Genomic DNA, 21,655 nt, shown 5'->3' on the forward strand with positions numbered 1-21,655 from the left:
TATTCTGCATCAATATCAATATTCAATAATCTTTTATTCGTATTAAGTTAATGTAATACATAAAACATTATGTAGATGGTGGATATTTTTTAACTGATTATTAAGAAAGTATGAATACTTGTAAACAAGCAACCAGAGGACAAACGGCTTAAGGTCCTCTCCGATGGACCTGGTAATGCCTTACCAAAGGGCACTACCCCCCCCCCCCCCGAGGGGAATCGAAACCGGGTCACCGGAATCCGAAACCCCCGCTCTGAGCTATCGCGTCTCCGTAATGTTGAAGTGCAAAATAGGACAATTTTATAATATTGACTGGCCTTGAGGCGAACATCAAATATATTTCCAGCAGAAGAGTCATATTGGCCAGAGTCTCTACACGAGGGCAATATGGGTCTTTTAAGGATATAGCGGTTATTTTACCCAACTATTCACATAACTAGTGTTACAAACAATGATAATCGATAGTCCATGCTGATGGGATTCTTAAATTATTTCTCCTTTTTAAGATATCAGTACAGCACATACTTTGAAAAGACCATAATGGAAGCTTAACAGATTCACAATCAGAGAAAGTAAGTAAATATAACTCCGGCACTTTCTTGATACGGACCATATAGGATCTTCAATTGAGTTCCTTTCCTACTTGTCGGATTGTCGATATTTGCATAGAAATATTTCTCATTGTAAAGATTTTGTCAACATTCGATGATTATGTCAATATCATATTCAAAGTGACGTATAGCCCCATAGTCTAAGAATCTTTGTTTGTATGTTCCTCGTCGTTTGATTACTGGTGAATAAATGTTGATTTAAACAGAGACAAGAGAAGCAACTACCATCCCGATCAAGATACCTATTGAAAGAAAAATATGGAATTATGAATATTAGTCAAGAGTCAACAGCCATGAAGCTCATGGGAAGTCCTCAATTTGTTTGGGCGTTGGGCGTATCATGGACCTACTAGCACATGGGCGTATAAAGAAGAACATACTGGCGGTAAACACCTTCCCACAACTTGCGACTGGTCCACGATCCGATTTCGGAACAACATGATAGATGTTTACTTATTTTCTGAAATTATGAATATAAGGTAACTTTTTATTTGAGATCAAATTAACTGAAAAAACACACTATCATAATAATGGTGGACGATTGCGAGCTTTGAATATTTTGGAGAAAACGCCAAATTGGTTTGAAATCTATGGCCAATCGTACGGATATGACCTCATTACAACTTTACATATTCAATTCGCTTTTATTGAGGGTTATCCACACTATTGCTGCATCCACAGTTGTACGAGATTATTCTTTATCGGTTGTATAGGGGTATAGGATAAACAACTCCATTGACAATAATCCTAATTTATTACTGAATTGATCTTTCTGGAATACTTTACCTAACACGCTCTTAGGAGTATGACCGGCCCTTGAAGTTGTCGAGTCGACTATTGGGTCAGTACGTTCATAGGGTCCTCTAGTCTCTCCACTCTTTATGGTCGTTAGTTCATCTAGAGTTCTAGTACCAGGTCCGCTAGTCGGTTCACTCCAAGTGGTAGTCAGCTTGTCAGGAACGCTTGTATCCGGTCCGCTGGTCGCTCCACTCTTCATGGTAGTGAATTCATCTGGAGTTCTGGTACCAGGTCCGCTAGTCGGTTCACTCCTAGTGGTAGTCAGCTTGTCAGGAACGCTTGTATCCGGTCCGCTGGTCGCTCCACTCTTTATGGTAGTTAGTTCATCTGGAGTTCTGGTACCAGGTCCGCTAGTCGGTTCACTCCTAGCGGTAGTCAGCTTGTCAGGAACGCTTGTATCCGGTCCGCTGGTCGCTCCACTCTTTATGGTAGTTAGTTCATCCGGAGTTATGGCACCAGGTCCGCGAGTCGGTTCAATCCTAGTGGTAGTCAGCTTGTCAGGAACGCTTGTATCCGGTCCGCTGGTCGCTCCACTCTTCATGGTCGTTAGTTCATCTGGAGTTCTGGTACCAGGTCTGCTAGTCGGTTCACTCTTAGTGGTAGTCATGTCGCCAGGAGCACTGGTATACATTGGGTTTGCTGTGTATGAAAAAAAAATGTTTCATCCACAGTGAAAAATATTTTCACACGTGATTAGTTCAGAGTGTATCACTCCCTCGTCTACCTGCTTGTTACGTCCAGAACACAAAATGTACTATCATGTGACAAGAATGCTTTGTCGTTATTGCTTTGAGTTTTCAACAGGACTACAAGTAAATGCATTTAATTTCAAGTTATTTACCTTATGGTTACCTAATTACCTTACACGCTAAAGCTTGTTTCCGTTTACAAATCAGTCCCAGAAGATGGTTTGATATTTAGAAAAATAAAGGTTTTTTTCACATCTTATTCCCATTGGCCTCATCAAAATGGTGAAGATCCCATAATCTAATCATTTCAAAATGTATATGGTTCTGTCACTTTATTTTCATCCATCGCATTTTGCTCACTATCAGTAAGGAAATTTTATGAATATTTTTTTAAAACAAGTGCACACGTATTTTGCCAATATAAATGTGTGTAGCATTTCCATTAATTGAATGCAGGATAAAAGACCATTGTCGATTAAATGCCTTGCGGACCCCCCCCCCCCTCCTGACGAGTCAGAACCATGCAAAGGACCTATCTTTGCCCCCCTCCCTGACGACGTATCACTCCCCCCCCCCCCTCTGACGAGGTTGGAGACCTTTTTTTCGCTTGTTAATTTTTTTTCTGGTACGAAACCCTATATTTGAGGTTGAAGACTTTTTTTTTGGCTTGTCAATTTTTTTTCTGGTACGAAACCCTATATTTGAGGTTGAAGACCATTTTTTTTTTGCTTGTCAATTTTTTTCTGGTACGAAACCCTATATGGCAATGACACTAGCATCATTACTTTAATAGCTAATCACTTCATATCATGGAATATCCATGCTCGTTACTTTCATAATGTAATTACCTTCAAGGCTGAATCGGATGATGAAGTTAGTGGATTGCGGGAAAACTAAATAATGGTCATATGTGACCGTGATTGTGTCTTGCTGGTAATTGTAAGGTGCTCTGAAAATATTCGCCCTTGTATTGCCTCCTCTGTAAATCTCGTTGAAATCTTTAGATTTCATGGTGATTCGCTCATAAGAATTTAGTACGGCTATCATCAGGACATGGAGGTTGTGTAAAGCTTGAACATCGATCGATACTGACCACGTACATGACCCGACCGCCATATCGGGAAAACCCTGAGGAAAATGAAACAGATAAATGAACGGGTTTTTTTTTATTTACTTATGTCGTTTATGTTATCATTAATTAAATGTTATATTATGCATGTAAGCGGTGTTCTGGAGAAAACTGCTATTGGCTGCAATGATTTAGTGGATAAAACCTGACTTCTATCAAAGCACAAATACGTGTTCTCGTCGAGGACCGACGACTCTACTTTCCCCTCCTGTATATAGTGACTAAGTGAGGAATACCTTGTCGAAGACCTCTTGCAAGGTTTCGAACCCGAGTTACGTAACATTAACTTGTATATCAATATCCAACATCCTATCAACTGGCAGCATGAATCCCTTTTCTGTTGAATTTACGTAGTATTTTAAGTTGCCAACGGAACATGATTCGGTGATAAGAAAATTACCGGAGATGTTATGAAGAGTGGTTCATCAGGAATCACATCACGTGGTTCAGATTTACAGCGACCAAGCAAATTGGCTGTATGAAAACGTGGAAGAAATCAAAGTCAATTTGTTACCAATGATAGGCGGATCCAGCTTTTGGCGAAAGGGGGGGCGCACTGCCGAGCGGCGCACATATTTTTGCACTTCACCGGCGCCATAAAAGAAAATGTTGAAAAAGAAAAAGGGGTAATGCCTGACCCTGTCTAAACACGCACACACACACACACACATATATATATATACATATATATATATATATATATATATATATATATATATATATATATATATATATGACTCATATCATATAGATATATATGACTCATGAGATAGAGACACATATTACACCGACAAATTAATGCGAGCGCGAAGCGCGAGCTGAAATTTTTAAAGTATACTGACCTGAAAACAGGAAAAAGGTGCCTGTTTAGGACTGTTTGAAGTAACTCATGAGGAGGATACATATCTTACTACACAGATAATGCGAGTGCCGAGGGCGAGCTGAAATTTACTTATATTCTGACCAGAAAGCTTGATATTCTAAGCATTCTTGGTACCAATGATTAAGATGGGTATCTAAAAAAAAATGCGAGCGCGAAGCGCGAGCTTAAAATTTTGATATTTCGATCTGAAAACATTACAGTTTAATGTACGTTTTAATAAAGAACAAGATTATATCCAACAAAAGATTATTGCAAATCGAAGCGGGAGTTCTTTTGAGGTTCAGAACTAAAAACGGGACACATTCTATTCACCTATTTAATCATGAAAAGTATGGGGTTTTGCTACAGAAATAATGCGAGCGCGAAGCGCGAGCTGAAAATTTTTATGTTCCAATCTGAAAAGCGGATAATTTGAGCACGATTTTTAATAAAGAACGAGTTGTGTAGCTCAATCTCGTTTGCTGATTTTTGTGTAACATTACCATCTTATTGTTTTTGCACATGCGGAATTATTGGGGGAGGGCAAAACGATCATTCTTGACCGCGGCGCCGATCTAGATTTGGTTAGCAATAGGCCCTTCTTCATTATTCTACCGGCGCTTATTTATTGAAATCAGGGGACGCTGATCATTCTTGACCGGCGCCGATTTAAATTTAGGTGGCGCCGGTTAAGACAAAGGCAGCGCCGATTTGTCTTGACCGGCGCCGATTTAAACAAGTAGTACTGATTATTTTTACCGACGTTACGTAAGATTCAGGCAGCGGCAATCCATAATCGACTGGCGCCGATCTAGAACCAGGAGGCGCCGATTATTCTTGACTGGCGCCGATTTATAACCAGATGACGCCGATTGTTCTTGTCCAGCGTCGATTTAGATTTAGGTGGCGCTAATTATCCTTGATCGGCGCCGGTTAAGACTCTGGCAGTGCCGATTTTTCTTGACTGGCGCCGATTTATAACTAAATAGTGCTGATTATTCTTGTCCGGCGCCGATTTAGATTAAGGTGGCGCTGATTATTCTTGATTGGCGCCAGTTATATGCAGGCAGCGCACTGCTACCGGCGAAGTTGTTGGGAAAAGGGTAGTTAAAAGAAAAAATAAGGAAGATGATATGATTACGCTTTGCTGGGGATAGTCTTTCCTTTACTGTTGCTAATGTTATATCAGTGTATATTTTTTTTAAGCAGCGCCTTTTCCCTTTCTTTCCTTTATTTTTAATTTTTCAAGCGGCGCCTTTTCTTTCTTTTACTTTTTTTTTATTTTTTTATTTTGAGCGGCGCCTTCGGCGCCGCTCAAATATTAGGGGGGGCGCGCGCACCCTGCGCACCCCCCCTGGATCCGCCGATGCCAATGGTATATTATCCATACGAAATGACAGGATCACACATGCGCATTTTCCCGCAGTATAGGCTTAATGACGACGAGATTAGTGTAGTTACAGGAGGTCCGACGCAGCAGGGGAAAAGGACATTTTACTCATTTAAGGAAACTCCTATCTTTTATAAAAACATGCTTTCATGCATGGAACACAGAAATCATCTAATGCAAAATGCTATTGTAGGATAAACTTGCCCTCACTTTGTAACCCCTCTATTTGGTTTTCTTGACCTAGTGCATAAATGCTTGATTTGGGGGACATTGAGTTCCTAATACAGTTATCCATCAATCCATCAAGTTCCTTTGCTCAAAACTAATTCCATTTTTTTTTAATCTATGATTTCAAATAAACCGTCTTACACTCTTCAGTTTCCACCAACAGAAGTCCCCAAAATAATTTAATCAAACTTTCATATTTTGAACGCTCTGGTGAATGAAAAAATATAACCACCATTGTTATAAAAATTACAAATCATAAATAAATGTCACTCATTAGTATTTATTCTTTTAATAATGATATTTTCAAAATAAATATCAAGTGTGAAATGCTGCGTAAACTCAGCATAGATAAGGCGGTAGTGGAATACACCACAGAGGTAAGGTGCTATGTTTGAGAATCAATAACTTTCATTGATCAGATTTCTTACAGCTCAGTCTTTTGTTCTACGGTGGGGGAACGGTAGCCGTAAGTACCTAAATTCGAGAGACTCCTGCAGCGGCCGCAGGGTCGACGTACGGCAGAGTCCTATTTTTTAAAGGAGTTATAATACCTCAGCAGGGGCAGCAGAACCGGGGTCAGGGGGCACTTCCCCTCCCCCTTCAAAAAATAAGAATAATAATAGTGATAAAGTACAATTTAAAAAAAATCATCGTCGGGAAAAAAATCCTTTTTTCAAAATGAAACGCGCCTTTTTTTCAAAATGGAAAGTGTCCTTTTTCATAATGAAATACCCTTATTAAAGAAAAACAACACATTTTAGGTTAGAAAATAACACAAAAAAGCTCGCGCTTCGCACTCCCTTCAATGAAAAAAGAAATTTATGTACCATTTTTACGAGGCCGCCATCATTTTCAAACTTGACAGCTCCCGATGGCGGTCTCCTGCATTCGTTTAAACTATTATTTTCTTTTAATTCATTGCTTTACTATGACAATTGCTTTATTGTTTTGTAAAACTTACATGTATCACCTACATTTTATGTTGCATATTTGTCTTGAATGCAGAAATTAAATAAAATCATTCAATCAATTATTGTTTAGTAAGATACTCATTCTGCCCTTGGTTATAAAAATGCTTAGAATGTCCAATTTCATCACAAATTTTTGGCTCACAATTTTCGCTCGCATTAATTATTGTTGAATAAGATACTCATCTTGTTCTTGATTACAAAAAGTGCTTAAAATATCCAGTTTTCAGTTTGGATTATCACAAATAGTCAGCTCGCGCTTCGCGCTCGCATTAATCGATTGGTAAGATTTAATCAGCCACTAAATGCAGTTCTTTTCAGGTCCCTTTTCTGGTCAGTAAATTGAAAATTTCAGCTCACACTTCGCGCTCACGTCAATTATTTAGTTATATACACATTTTTTTAATGGTAACAAAAACTGTTTGGAATATTTTATTTCCATGTCTAATTAATGTCCCAAATTTTGAGCTTGCGATTCGCGCTTCGCGATTTCGCGAGGATGCCATTCAATACGTAACGCTATAATTGAATTCAGATTTGATTTTTTATAGCTTAAATGCATTTCATCAAAAGGAAATAACTTCAAAAAGGCTTTGCTCAACTTGATTACTGCAAAACAATCAACTACTTCACGCAGATGACAATCTCATGGTGAAAATATCCGTTTGCACCAGAATACTTTTTTGGCTTTGCCCCCCCCCCCCCCCAAAAAAAAAAAGAAACGAAAATACAGTCACAATTAATGCGACCAGTGTAGATCCTATAATTTCTACGGCGATCGCCGCAGAATTTCCACGGCCACTTACTGGGATCGCCGCACAGTATGTAGCTGATACAAAAGAATGTTAGAACGGCGTTTTTCGATTAGCCATACGGCCACCGTAGAGCAAATGTGTCTGAGGTATTACAGCCGCTATAGAGCAATTATGACTGAGGTATTAGGGGGGTGGTTTATATCTACGCTCGCCGTAAAAATTAGATCAACCGTAACAATGGCGTAGAACGGTGTACGACGGACGTACGTCGAGCATACGGTGGCGGTGCGGCTGCCTTGATGTTCTTCTTTCCTTCTTTCCCCTTCTCCATTCATGTTCTTTACGTGGGGAGACATGGTGCGAATGCCTATTGTAAAATATCATGATGAGTATGATAAGCCACTCATTGCATACTCACTGTATGGTCCCGCTGCGACCGCCGTTGGGGCGCCTTGCGGTCACCTTGGTTCTGCCGTAGTATTTGTCAAAATCTTACGGCCGCCGCAGGGTCACATTATGGCGAACTGTTATACCCCTGTCACATTTGCTCCACGGCGGCCGTACGGCGAATCGAAAACGACCGTTTTATTCTTTAATTGAAACCACTTATATGTAGCTGGTACAAAAAAAATGTTTTAAAAAAGGCTGTTTTCGACTCTCCGTACGGCCACAGTAGAGCAACTGTGACCGAGGTATAAGTTACCATGTCAAGGACATAGGTCAGGCGCAGATTTTCTGTCTCCAGGAATATGTGATTGCTACTCGCCGCAGAAATTTTAGAATCTACGGCGTCCGCAGGAAACGTGACTGAGGTTTTAGAAGAACTTGCAAACTTATAACTGTTGTGTTGTCTTTATGCTTTATAATATACATAATATTCATACCATTGTACACTGATATACTATTTGATCCCCCACAAATCTGTAGATCATCTTCTTGACATCCCAGATCACAATCTCCTTCAAGACTACGATCCCCTAGTGTTGATCCACAGATACAGTCCTGGCCCTTCGTAAGTCCTAGATATGGACTCGAAGCACAGGCTAGTGTACAGATGCGGATATCGGGTGATTGTGCTGTGATATTTGGTTCTACGCCATCGGAAAAGAATGGATTGGAAGCTGTTTCGGTGTAGCAGCCGATATATCCAGGAACTAAAGAATAAAAGAAGACAAAATACTGGGGAATAGTTCAAACATGTTCCACCCCTATTTGTCAATACCCTATAAATACCTACACTACAGTGTATATGTTCTACGATTCAACTCTAAAAAAGTACTATGTGGTCTCTAGAAATGTCTGCAATTTTCGCAGAGTAAGATACACTGAAGTGTAAATGTCACATGGCGCTTGGAAATCAGAAGAGTCTACGACTTGGTATTTTATTCTGTGATTCTGTCTGTCTTCTGATATATTAGGTCCCCGTAAGTTGTGAACATACGATTGTGTCATTTTTGTGATGTTTAGTCTGAGAAATCGAAACGAGGACATGTGTCTTTTTCTTCTGTCTTTGGGTTTAATGGCAGATTTACCCGTTCCGTACCAGGCATGTAACGCCTCAGTTTCCGGGTAGAACAGCATGACCAGGAATCCCCCCCCCCCCATTTCCTTTGGGTAGACCCGTACAGACCGGATCGATATATCTCTCAAGAGCGGATATAAAGTAGCTCTACAGGCGAAAAAGAAGCCATAATTATATCTTTTCCTACCTCCATATCTTGCTCAAAAATGGAACGTTTTACAATTTCTTTTTTCTGTTATAAACCAAACCAGTTTAGTTAACGGCGCACAAAAGTACGGAGGGGCAGTTTTGTCAACGCCTAGAAGTGGCGTATAATGAACCATATTCTTGAGGGGGGACAGTGTAAGGGGAAATAATATTGACCTTTTTTTTAATGAAGCTCTAATTTTTATGACATTTTTGGAGGGTATATAAAGAAATTAATATAATTTTCAGCCCTTATCGTTTCCCTTTCTTTCCCTTTTCTCCCCTTTTCTCTTGGTCGTGATTTTTTGGGTGACGGGTCCATAGCCTCAAGCCCCTTCCCATCTGTACACAATTAAGTGCCCCCTTGTACCTACTTATGCACGATATGGTGGGAACTCTGTCACACGACTCTCTAAATTCACATTCCAGCGGGAAATTAGAGTTTTCAATTCTATTACAGACTGCATATCCATCTAAGAAGAAATCGGGTTCGGATGGTGTTGTGTCGTCCTTAATCACCATTGAGCCTTCGAATCCTTCGGAAATCAAAACAAAATAAGAATTCATTACCACTGTGTAAACTCATTTTACATCTACATATTCCAAGAGAAGCAAGCTTATTGTTATTGATATTTATCAGCATTAAAATTGAGATTAGTTTAAATTAATGTAGGGGGTTGGACAGTTAGTCTAATGAACATTGCACCATTTTACTATTTTCATTGTACATAGTGTTCAGAATGGTAATTATATTTCTGTCCCCTTTCTAAATAAATACCACTTTGTTATGATGTCGAAAACAGTGAATAAAAGAAGAAAAAATTAAATTCGTTGATATGATGATATTGCACTGTAAAACATTATTTCATTTCTCGAGAAAAAGCAGAAAACGGAATTATGCAATGCATACCACTACTACTATACCTACTACTACTACTGCTATTGCTGCTCCTACTGCTGCTGCTGCTGCTGCTACTACTACTGCTTCTACTGTACTACTATTTCCACTACTACTACTACTACCACCACTAGTACTAGTACTACTACTACTACTACTACTACTACTACTACTACTACTACTACTACTACTACTACTACTACTGCTGCTGCTGCTGCTGCTGCTGCTGCTACTGCTACCACTACCGCCACTTTTGGTTACCGCCATTACTACTACTACTACTACTACTGCTACTAATGTTGCTACTGTTACTACAACTATATAGCTTCCGCAATTACTACCTACCACTAGTGCTTCTACTACTACTACTACTACTACTACTACTACTACTACTACTACTACTACTACTACTACTGCTACTTCTGCTGTTGCTGCTGCTACTACTGTTGCTGCTGCTACTACTAATAATATTGTTGTTGCTGCTACTACTATACTACTACTACTACTTCTAACTCTTTTCCGGGGTATATAGCCACTGCAGCTGTAAGCTGGTTTTTTTTCCAGCGGGTCCTGCATAACATATCATGTTATTTTTACTATTCTGATGTGAATTTTATTTTGGGTGAATTCACACATAGTCGATTTTTATCAAAATGATTTTTTCCAGGACCGTCAAATCGACAAGATCCTAATAGTTATTGGCAATCTTGACAGCTCACAATTATAACTGTTATCTTTTTATCTATTTAACTATACTGACCATGGTACTTGCAGATCTCGTCGGCAATGCCAGAATTCCAGTACGTGTCATCGACACATAGTTGACAATATTTGTAGTCTTGATCGCTCAATTCAATGGTTACCTCTGGAATTCCTCGCCAGATTCTTGGGGAGTCTGCCAGACTTAGAGAAGCTATAAGATAACATGGATATGTATATAGCGACAAGTGAGGCGTGCAGAAAGACTATTGTAAAACTACACGATTGGTAACGTAACGTCTTCCCGGTGATAAATCACATTCCCAACCCTTTTCCTATCAGTTCACTTTGAAATGTGGTCTTTGGAGATTATAATTATTATAACAAGCATCTGGAAGCAAGAAACATTACATGTATCAAAGTTTAAGGTTATAAATCAATAGCACACTCCTATTCTGTTAAAACAGGGCAAGTTTTGAAATATCTCAGCATTTTGGAACAGAAACAGCTCCATGAATCACCCTAAGGTTTCGGTAATACCCATAATAAAGCCAAAGATAAGAAAGCTAGTGAATCTAGATTTTTGAAAATTAATTTTTGATTTCCGCCTATACAGTGCGTATAAAAAAAAGTTTACACTTTGAAAAAGCCCTGGGAATGATAAAATATACAATATGTGGGTAATTTTTTTTCACATATATTCTTGGGTTTGGGTCTCATCTATCCAATGAAAGTAAAAATTCTGACAGAATGTTACACTTAAGTGAGCATTGTCCATTTTTTAAAAGCTCGCAGAAATCTGTTTGCGCAGAAATGCTCGTTTTCACGCTGTGTCAAGGGGAAATGGCGGAATCAAACTTACTCTGCGAAACATTTCTTATACATTTCCCCTTTGAACTTTTTGTATATTGTAATAAATGGATACGTTCAAGCATTTTGTGACAATTTTGCCAACTAAATCGACATTTCAACACTTAGTAAGCATAACCTTTAAAAGTTTACCCTTTTTGTGCCAGCTGGATCTGAGGACTGTATTTAGTCAGAACAAAAGTTTATATCAGACATCTCCAGCATTTTTTCACTAAGTTTTTATAATTTAAAATGGGTTTACATTTTATTTTTCATTTAATACTTATTTCTCCACACTTTGAAAAACAAGCCTAAGCCATTTCATTTCACAGCTCAGTGTAAGGCAAATATCGTCACGATGGCCTCGGTGTGTGGGGTGGGGCACAGTGCGCTCTTCGAAGTGTTTTGGTCAAGGGAACAAGTTAAAAAGGTAAGAGATATCTTCAAACCAATTTTACTAGGTAAATTCAACGTGTTATTCATGATTAAGGTTTACTTTTATTCGAATAACTATTTCAAAGTTCTGCGCAAATCATTTTTCACTAACTTTTCAAAAGTTAGCGGTGCTCACTCAAGCGGAAATATTTTTCGACAGCTACATCGTCATTTGCTTAAATAGATCTGTACCAATGCTAAAATGGGGAAAAATCTTCAGGATATTACAAATGTATAATTTTACAGGATTTTTTCTAAGTATAAACTTTTTTTTGATACGCACTGTATATCTCCACTGATGTGAATCTTCTCCCTTCTTTGCTGGTCCCAAATCTACCCTTACCTCAACATCGTTGTTTTCGTGTCGTACAAGCAAGAATGAAAAGGGTGCATTATTAACCTATCCCCCCCCAAAAAAAAAAAGACACGCCAGGCCTATATGCTGTCTTGTCTCTCTTGATGTGTGTATAGCCTATTGTCGTGCTTGTTGAAGAGAAAACTTGTCTAACTTTATACAATTCATTATTACTTTTTCTTCTCAAGTAAATACAAGATACAAGATAGTATGTAGTATAACAATGCAAACACAAAATAATCATTAACACCCTCGCAAACACACACACCTCACACAAATACACTCGCACAACGTATACCCACCCTCACTCACATTCCACACACGCATGTCGTGCATGGATGTCACAAACACTGACGCTGTTTCTTTTTTCTTCCTTTTGCGTTGAACCGTGTATACATCTTTTTTTTACTCAATCTCTGTTTAACGACTAAGAAATTTTCGGTAAAATATATCTGTATCTTCATGCAGCTTTTTGAGCTCGAGATTGAGTATCCATAAACCGTACACCCATTAAAATCAGATTTGTTGTTAACTTTACCTTGGACAGAATTTGATACAAAGGATGTTCAGAAATGCGTATAAAATATATTAGGTACATTTTATTGTCATTCACATTGATTAAAATGTTTTTTTTTAACACAATCTTCCAATCATAATATCGGAATATACTTACATATTGCGGAGAAGGCGGCTGACGATGATGATGTTAGACATGTGAGAAGCAAGATAAGTGACATGAGATGGTGAATGCCACCACGATGCCCTCCGACTATTTTCGGATAAAACATTTCGAATCAAGAGTATTATCTTCGAAAATAATATGATAAGGTGTTGTATGTCAAACTGCGTGTTTCTTGATTTCAGACACGATAACAAATGGATGTTTCTCATTTGTTATATACTCTTCAAACGAACGCCAGTACCATAAATAGACATGACGGATCAAGTTCATTCGAATGAGGTCTGTAACTTGTGCATATTTGAAATGGGATATTGTGCAAATATAGCTTGTTGAAGAAAAGAGAAATGGCACTTATGCATGTTGAAATAAGTTCTTTGTTGATATTGGACATCGACAAATTTATTATTTTCTAAAATGTAGACTATTTTTTCCGAATCAGTTCAAATCTTATCTGGGGCTCGTTGTAAGAAAGGGTTGCTATCAAACGTAACTCTACAAATCAAACGCAATTTCATGCTTTAACCTGAATTCCTGGAACGTTACAAGCCTAGTTGTTTTTCATGATCTCTTGAATCTTAATTTGCTGGGGAATTTATATATATATATATATATATATATATATATATATATATATATATATATATATATATATATATATATATATATATATATATATTATATATGAAGTCCACTCCACCTTTACCTTTACAATTTTTTTCCATACTATTTTGAACAAAAACATATAACATTTCAATTTAACATTTCAAAACACATAATATAATATTTTACATTTCATATTTTGACTTTTTTCACTAACTTAGTACAAGCATAAATCATATATAACTTAAAGGAGAAACAATGAAATCAGTTATAAAAAAAAGTTGAAACACCACTCCTCCCCCCCCCCCCCCCCCCGCCCCAAACAAAAAGTCTTCCCTTGCACATTTGTGGAGGGCGATTTATACATGGAATACAAGGAAAGAACAAACAAAGGAGACCCAAATCCAATACAAACCAATAAACAAATAGATATACTGACACTAGGATCCCCTTAAAAAAATACATATAATATGCCTAACACTTTTCCTTTCATGTATCAAATATTCAACAATGATTTAAAACTATATGAGATTACTTGGCTTGCACTCATCAAAAACAAAGCAAATCAAAAAAAGAAATCGACGAGTAAAAAAAAAAACATCCCAAAGGAGAACTTCATTATCCCTCCCCAAAAACACACATACACACACCCTCACATACACACATACACCCTCACACACACCTACACAGTCACTTTCTCCCAAATCACACGGATATCGCCCTCAGTCCTGCCATTTCGGTACATTCTCTCCCATTTTAATAAATGCTTGTCTAACTTGTTCCTTTTAATAGCTATTGCTTTTTCTTCATTTCGATATTCTACGACTCTCTGAATACTCTCTTCTTGAGTAGGAACTCTACCTTCTGACCTTGATCTAAAAATGATATATTTCATTAAAAAGATTACCGTGTTACAAAATTTCAATTCAAGATCGGATCCATTAATTCCCACATGTATATCTTTCCACTCTGCATTTTGAAGCTTTATCAAACTAAGTTTTTCAATGACCCTCTGCCATAAAGCTTTAACATCATTACAAAGCCAGAATAAATGTTCATAAGATTCCGGGTTATGTTTACAGAATGAACAGATATTAGTATCTATAAAACCAAATTTGAACAAATGTTCGTTGGTGTATATTGCACCATGAAGTAATTTATATTGAAATTCTCTTACTTTTGGTAAGATTATTGTGATTCTAGGTCTTATAAATATTCCTGAGATTTCTTTTTTTGAGACATCAAAATTATTGTGGCCATCCCTTATTTGTAAAGTATAGAGATGTTGTAAATTTATTACAAAATTTTCATAAACCTTTCTAGAAGGTACATCTTTCAGTAAAATTATCTTTCCAAACATCTTCAAAGAGATATTGTACTTGTGTACGTCATTCGAGCATAAATGGTGGAAATTCCCATTATATTTTCCGCTTTTCAAAATTACATCAGTTAACTTCCAAATTTCCATGATATTTTCAGCACTCAAACCTAAATTATAAAAATAATCGATTGTTCTTACCTGCTCTTAAACAAGTCTTCATCAAAAATCATTTTACCTCTCAAAATATAATCTTTATTATTGAAAAAAATTGGATTAGCTTTTCCTGCACTAAAATTCCGATTTTCCTCCATATCTTGCCAAGCCCTTAACATCTCAAAATAAAACACTGGTGCTTTTAAATTTAATAATTTAACATCGTAATTACAGAGTGAAATAAACCTACCTCCCACTTTTCTAAAGCTATAGTCAAAATAACGCTTCCAGCCCATATTTCTTTCCCCATAAAGCAACCGTTTTAACCACATTACTCTTTGAGTTTTCACAAATAAATCAAAATCTATCATCCTTGTGCCGCAATTTCCGTAGTCCTGGTAACAAATGTCTTTTTTAATTCTGTCTTTTCCGTTCCATATAAATTCAAAACAAATTTTCTTGATCTATGTTACTACCCACTTTGGAAGAACTAATGATGACGAAACATAATTCACTCTCACTCTCTCTCTCTCTCACACACCCACGCCAGCACCCCCAAACGGCCTAAAGCCCCAAACGCAACCAATGGCACTATTTCCCTTCTTTGCTTTCTTATCCACCTCATTTATAAAGTCAATAATTAATTAGATTTATCATTGGGGCATGAAACTTGAATTCTCTTGCTATATTGGCAAGCAACCCTCGCAAATACTAATTTTTGTGCAAAAGGCTTCCCAGACAATAATGGAAATGGGGAAATAAAATTACTTCACTTCATTCAAACGATAATACAATACATGGAATATACAAATTGCAGTTTCCAATAGATAGGGATAACATCATGTTCATTATAGACAGACTCCACATTAGTTAAATAACTGTTTGACACTGTATACTATACACCAACTAGGGCACTTTTCATTTCATTTATTTACATTTCCAACATTTACATTTTTCTTCGTACAATAATCATTATAATACAGAACATACAAGCAATGAAACATAGCATTTTCTCGTTTAAAGGACAAGTCCACGCAAACAAAAACTTGATTTGAATAAAATGGGAAAAATTCGACAAGCATAACACTCAAAATTTTATCAAAATCGGATGTAAAATAATAAAGTTATGACATTTTAAAGTTTCGCTTATTTTTAACAAAACAGTTATATGAACGAGCCAGTTACATCCAAATGAGAGAGTTGATGATGTCATTCACTCACTATTTCTTTTGTTTTTATTGTTTGAAATATGAAATATTTTGATTTTCTCGTCATTGTCATGTGAAATGAAGTTTCATTCCTTCCTGAATACAGGCCATTATTTTAACATTTTGTGCGTCAGGCAAGGAGGTCCTAATCATCAAATTCGTAAAAATTGAAATATTGTATAATTCAAACAATAAAAAACAAAAGAAATAGTGAGTGAGTGGCATAATTGACTCTCTCATTTGGATGTAACTGGCTCGTTCATATAACTATTTTGTTAAAACCAAGCGAAACTTTGAAATGTCATAATTTTCTTATTTTACATCCGATTTTGATGAAATCTTCAGCATTGTGCTTGTCTGATTTTTCTCTATTGATTCAAATCAACATTTTTCTGAGGTGGACTTGACCTTTAAATTTGAACTAGACATCAGCAGTTTTATTGTCTGCCTTTGGCACATTTGACTATTGTTTAGGCTACTGTCAAATACCAGTGATTATGAAGGCTCTTATTATTACTCTTCAGCTTGGATGTGATAAAATGAATATTTTGAAAGGAATACATGAATAATCATAAAATCATTAATGCTTATGTCAGTGAATTTGAAAGCCACCTTCATGGTTTATCTCAAATGACCTTTTTCTGCTAGTGCGCAGTTTACAACCGTGAAGAGGCTTATTCGGGATTTGATAAGTTTGATAGCAAGGTATAAGGAAAGAATTGTTTTGTCCGAAAAGAGTTTCTTTTTTGGTAGACAAAGCTGCCATTTCATTAACTTTAAGAAATAATATGACTTTCAATTAGCAAGAGAATCCATTAAAGTTAAAAAGCACAATGACATTTTACCACAGTTTTCCATTTGAAAAGATGCTGGGTAAGTATATAATGCAGAACCCAAATAAAAATTGATATATAGTTAGGGTGAAGCCATAACTACCTAAAAAAAATCAAAACGCTCCCCGTATATAGGTTTTCCCGCTCAATTTCGCACTTAGTGCATGCAAGAGTATAAATAGTTCGTTCAATTTCGTTAAAGAGCAACTAAAACTCAAACTAGTCATTAAAAATCGCCATAGGGCCGCCAAAAATTCATAATGGGCATTCAGTTTGGCTATAGAGCAATAAATGGTGTAAAAACAATAATCGGATTCGCCATAGTGCACTTAAGTTAACATCGGAGGTCACGTGACTGAATACAGAGCATTCAATTTCGCTTTTGGGTATCCATGTTCATAACTAGTGTATTCAATTTAGCAATGTATTTACATGACTTGTAATACATATTCAAACATTCTTCGCTTGTTTGTCTCAACCTGCAGTATGTGTGCCACCAGTGACCATTCATAAAACTGCACTGGACAATTTACTTTATACTTTACAGATGCTTGTAAAAAAATAATGTAAATTACATAGAAGCAGTGGCCTGCTTATTTAGGAAGTTATTTTGTCATAAAGTAAATGCATTCAGTTATATTTTTTAAGAATATAAAGGTTAAAAAGAATTATATAAGGGAAGAAACCCGTAGTCAATGTCTTAAGTTTTGATGAAAAAAAAGATTATTGTTTTAAATGATTAAAGTCATATGAAAACATGTGCAAGATAAAAAGAACATTAAACGTAAATATGAAAGAAAAAAATCATGACATTGTATACATTCTATGATTATGTCTCTAGTCAATGCATATATCGAAGAGATGGTGCAAATGACAAGAAAATATACATTAAGAACAAAAAAAAACTACAAAGATAAAAAAGACATATGAATTAACACAGGGAAATGTCAGAAAATTTTCCCTCTGTTAATTCATATGCCTTTAGCCATCCGATATTTATTTTTTTTTCGCTGACTTATAGTAAGCTCATATAATGGAAGAAAATATAAACATGAGAAAGTCATAAGACAAATATAAAAAAATTACATGTGTTGAATTGCATACACGAATTGTATAATTGGATGCACAATGGCAAAATTGAATGCCCTGACATGACTCGGGAGGTTTCACGGGCGAACTTGGTTGCACTATGTACAAATTCATATGCCGAGTGGCGGATTTGGTTGCTCTAAAGCGATCATGAATGCCAAATGGCCATTTTGGTTGCACTATAGTGAATTCAAATGAGTCAAGCATTATAATTGTCGTGTTTCGTTACATAATCTATGGAGCTAGGGTTGTTTGAAATTAAGTAATAAAAATCTTGCATCTGTCAAGTGCAAAAACTTATATTACAATTTCACTTGTTAAAATGCCCCATATTTTACAATTGCCCCGTGCTGTAGGTGCAATGGTACACACTTGACCTTTTGTTTTCAAATGATAATAGCTTCTAGATTAATTTTAAACCCAATCCAAACCTATTCATATGTCAAGCCACGACATGCATTTTTTTTGCTTTAGTTAGTTTGAGCAGGTATTCAGCTTTAATAAAGGTGATACATGTACGCATGAATTAGCATGTTCAACTAATTACAAATGTTCATGAAATAAGCTAGGTCGTAGGCAACTGCGTGCCGATTTCCTACCAGATCGTTCGGCCGATGATAGACAGGGGCCATGGAACGGTTTTGAAAGTAATGGGGGTGCTGTCCATGCAAAATAAATTACAATCAGATGGTCATTTTTTTTACGTTATTGTAAAGATTTTCGAAAAAGTAGGAGGCTGAATCCCCCTCCACCTGTTTTTTTTTTTTTTTGCTCGCGTACTCCACTCTCTCGGTAAGCTACTATGCCCCTAAAGAGCTATTTTACAGGACCAGTGGTGTACAACAATAACAGTACTGAAGTTATCTTCCTAACAGCTCAAATGAAATAAAAGGAAACTACAATAATCTTATATTTCGAGTGGATCACCGTCTTTTCGTTTTAAATGGCCCTCAAGTTTTTCTCGACAACATATATATTTATTTTCTTTTAAAAAACATTTTGGAAAGCCTTTATAATAGCCTGTAAAACTATGCTTAAAGATGGCTTATACCCATTCAAGGACCGGATCCAGAATATTAAAGAAATGTGCCCGGATGGGCGCTTCTAACAAGAAACAAAGATGTCCAAAAGGCCAGCACACTGCCCCTATTGAAACTGACGAAACAACTTGACAAAAGTCCTCTAAACAGGGTCGAGAAATGTGACCCCTTGTTGTCACCCACTTTTTTCCTAAAACCTAAAACCATCTACAAAAACGTAATCTAAATGAAAATCTGACTGTATTTTTTTGGCAACGGTCACCCCCCCCCCACACACACACACACACAAACACACCCGTGGCCTCAGTTATAGAAACCGCAACATGAACGCTTCATTGTCCTATTTATTAATAATAATTATACTTGCTTATAGCACTTAATACTTACTTTAAATTGTCAGAAGTCTCTAAGCGCTCTACAGTATATATGCAGCATAATTACACTGGCTTTGCAGTGCAGCTGTTACGCGCGCTGCGTTTCACGGAGTAAATTCCTGCCAGGTACCCATTTACCTCACCTGGGTTGAGTGCAGCACATTGTGGAACAATTTCTTGCTGAAGGAAATAAGCCAGTTCGTAGTTCCCCTCTGCGCATGATCAAAAGATTCTACGCATGATCAGAGGAAGGTCATTTGTTCTAAAGTGACATGTTGGTTTAAAATCTAATGAGATGAGCACCAACTATGATTTCTTGATTATTCATATATTCTTTTGAATTGTGGTTTTCATTTACATCTACAAAAAACAACAATGCGTCCACTAACGACTAGGTATTTCAGAGTTTGCCAAGTACATTGTGCAACATGCTATGTGCATTCAAAGTAAGAATGCAACAAATACCTTCATAAAGTGTTCATTGGTGTGCTATTCTAGTCACCTGGTCTATTCAACTTAATTCTTCATCCTGCTATGTAAGGCAAGCTTACGTAATATTTGCTTTGAAATCTGCCTATCATAATGAAATAAATGAAAGGTCATTTGACCAAAATTGTCTATGAAGTAACTACGAACTGGTCTATTACGCCATGGTTGGGATTCGAACCCACGACCCTCTGTTTCAGAGTCCGGAGACTAATCCACTTTCTTCTCCGGAAGGTGGTTGTCTTGGACTTTTAATATCCATGGGGGTCGATGAAAGGGATGGTCCAGGCTTGAGATGAAAAAATATCTCAATTAATGAGTAATATTCACAAAGCAAAATGCTGAAAATAGGATCAAAATCGGATAACTTAGTAACGAAGTTATTGAATTTTAAAGATTATCATTTTTTTCTGGTGAAACAGTTCTAGGCATGTCTTTACGAAAATTCATTAGGTGGGCTGATGGTTTCATATCCCCACTTGTGCTTTTGTATTTTATTACATGAATTAGATTTGTTCATTTTTTTCTACCAAGAACTGAAACAATTGGATTGACAACTGATTAAGTGCATTAGTTATTTATTACCGCAACTTATTCCACCATAATGGAGACACATCATTCACACATGTATGAAAAAATGAAACATTTATGATTCTATGTAATAACATGATAGAAAGGAAAGTGTGATATGACATCATCAGCCCACTAATGAATATTCATGACGATGTGCATATTGTTTTCACAAAATATTGATAAACTTTAAAATTCAATGACTTCGTCATTTATTATCCGATTTTGATGATATATTCTGCATTTTGCTCCGTGAATTTTACTCTGTTCATTTAGATATAAAAATTTTCAGCCCGGATCATCCCTTGAAAGTGCCTCTGTATCCTAATGGGGATCTTCGCTCAAGATTATCGTCTCAGCTCAGGGTAGCTAGCTAGCTCGAATATTGCCGCACACATTGCTCGAGATCGCTGTTTGCAGAAAATGATGTGATGTCTGCGCCCGGCCGCGCGTTTCCGTTTTACACCCTGGCGAAGGCATTTTCCGGAAAAGTAGCCAAAAAGCGACTAGTGAAGAGTCTACACACGTCGCTGGTTGCATGCAGCGTGCGACACAGGCGAGTCCACCACCGCATGCAATATGCACAGTTACTGATCATATCAGAGCACAGAGTTCCTCGGCACTTCATATATAGAGAGAGCGGCAGTCAGGAGTGAAATCGAACATGCTTTTGCCGGCAGTCGCGTTGTTTATGATAGTTTTTTTCTTCTAAAAATAAATTATTAACTGAATGAATAGAATGACAGACAAAATCAAAATAAACAGATACTTATAATGGAAAGACAAAATGAAGTTTGATGGATTGATACACTTAGAAGCTGCCGAAAGATAGATATAGAAGACTGATAAATAGATAGAGACAAGATAGATAGATAGATAGAAATAGAGAGAGAGGTGAATAGATAGATAGAAAGAGAGAGAAAGA

At 36.9% G+C, this 21,655-nt stretch overlaps 2 protein-coding genes across 2 annotated transcripts; both read right to left on the reverse strand.

Moving 5' to 3' along the window:
* Nucleotides 1-194: 194 nt before the first annotated feature.
* Nucleotides 195-3,143, reverse strand: LOC121414801 (melanoma-associated antigen E1-like). The gene is made up of 3 exons (XM_041607855.1): nucleotides 2,947-3,143; nucleotides 1,398-2,048; nucleotides 195-853 (listed from the first exon to the last, which is right to left on the reverse strand). The coding sequence occupies exons 1-3, from the start codon at nucleotides 3,107-3,109 to the stop codon at nucleotides 810-812; spliced, it is 858 nt and encodes a 285-aa protein (XP_041463789.1). The 5' UTR covers nucleotides 3,110-3,143; the 3' UTR covers nucleotides 195-809.
* A 3,106-nt stretch (nucleotides 3,144-6,249) lies between these two features.
* Nucleotides 6,250-13,162, reverse strand: LOC121414935. The gene is made up of 5 exons (XM_041607981.1): nucleotides 13,048-13,162; nucleotides 10,797-10,949; nucleotides 9,513-9,674; nucleotides 8,315-8,584; nucleotides 6,250-6,305 (listed from the first exon to the last, which is right to left on the reverse strand). Exons 1-5 carry the CDS (start codon nucleotides 13,160-13,162, stop codon nucleotides 6,250-6,252), a joined length of 756 nt encoding a protein of 251 aa, XP_041463915.1.
* Nucleotides 13,163-21,655: the final 8,493 nt, after the last annotated feature.

This window comes from Lytechinus variegatus, chromosome 5 (assembly GCF_018143015.1).
Source record: "Lytechinus variegatus isolate NC3 chromosome 5, Lvar_3.0, whole genome shotgun sequence".
Taxonomy (NCBI): Eukaryota; Metazoa; Echinodermata; class Echinoidea; order Temnopleuroida; family Toxopneustidae; genus Lytechinus; species Lytechinus variegatus.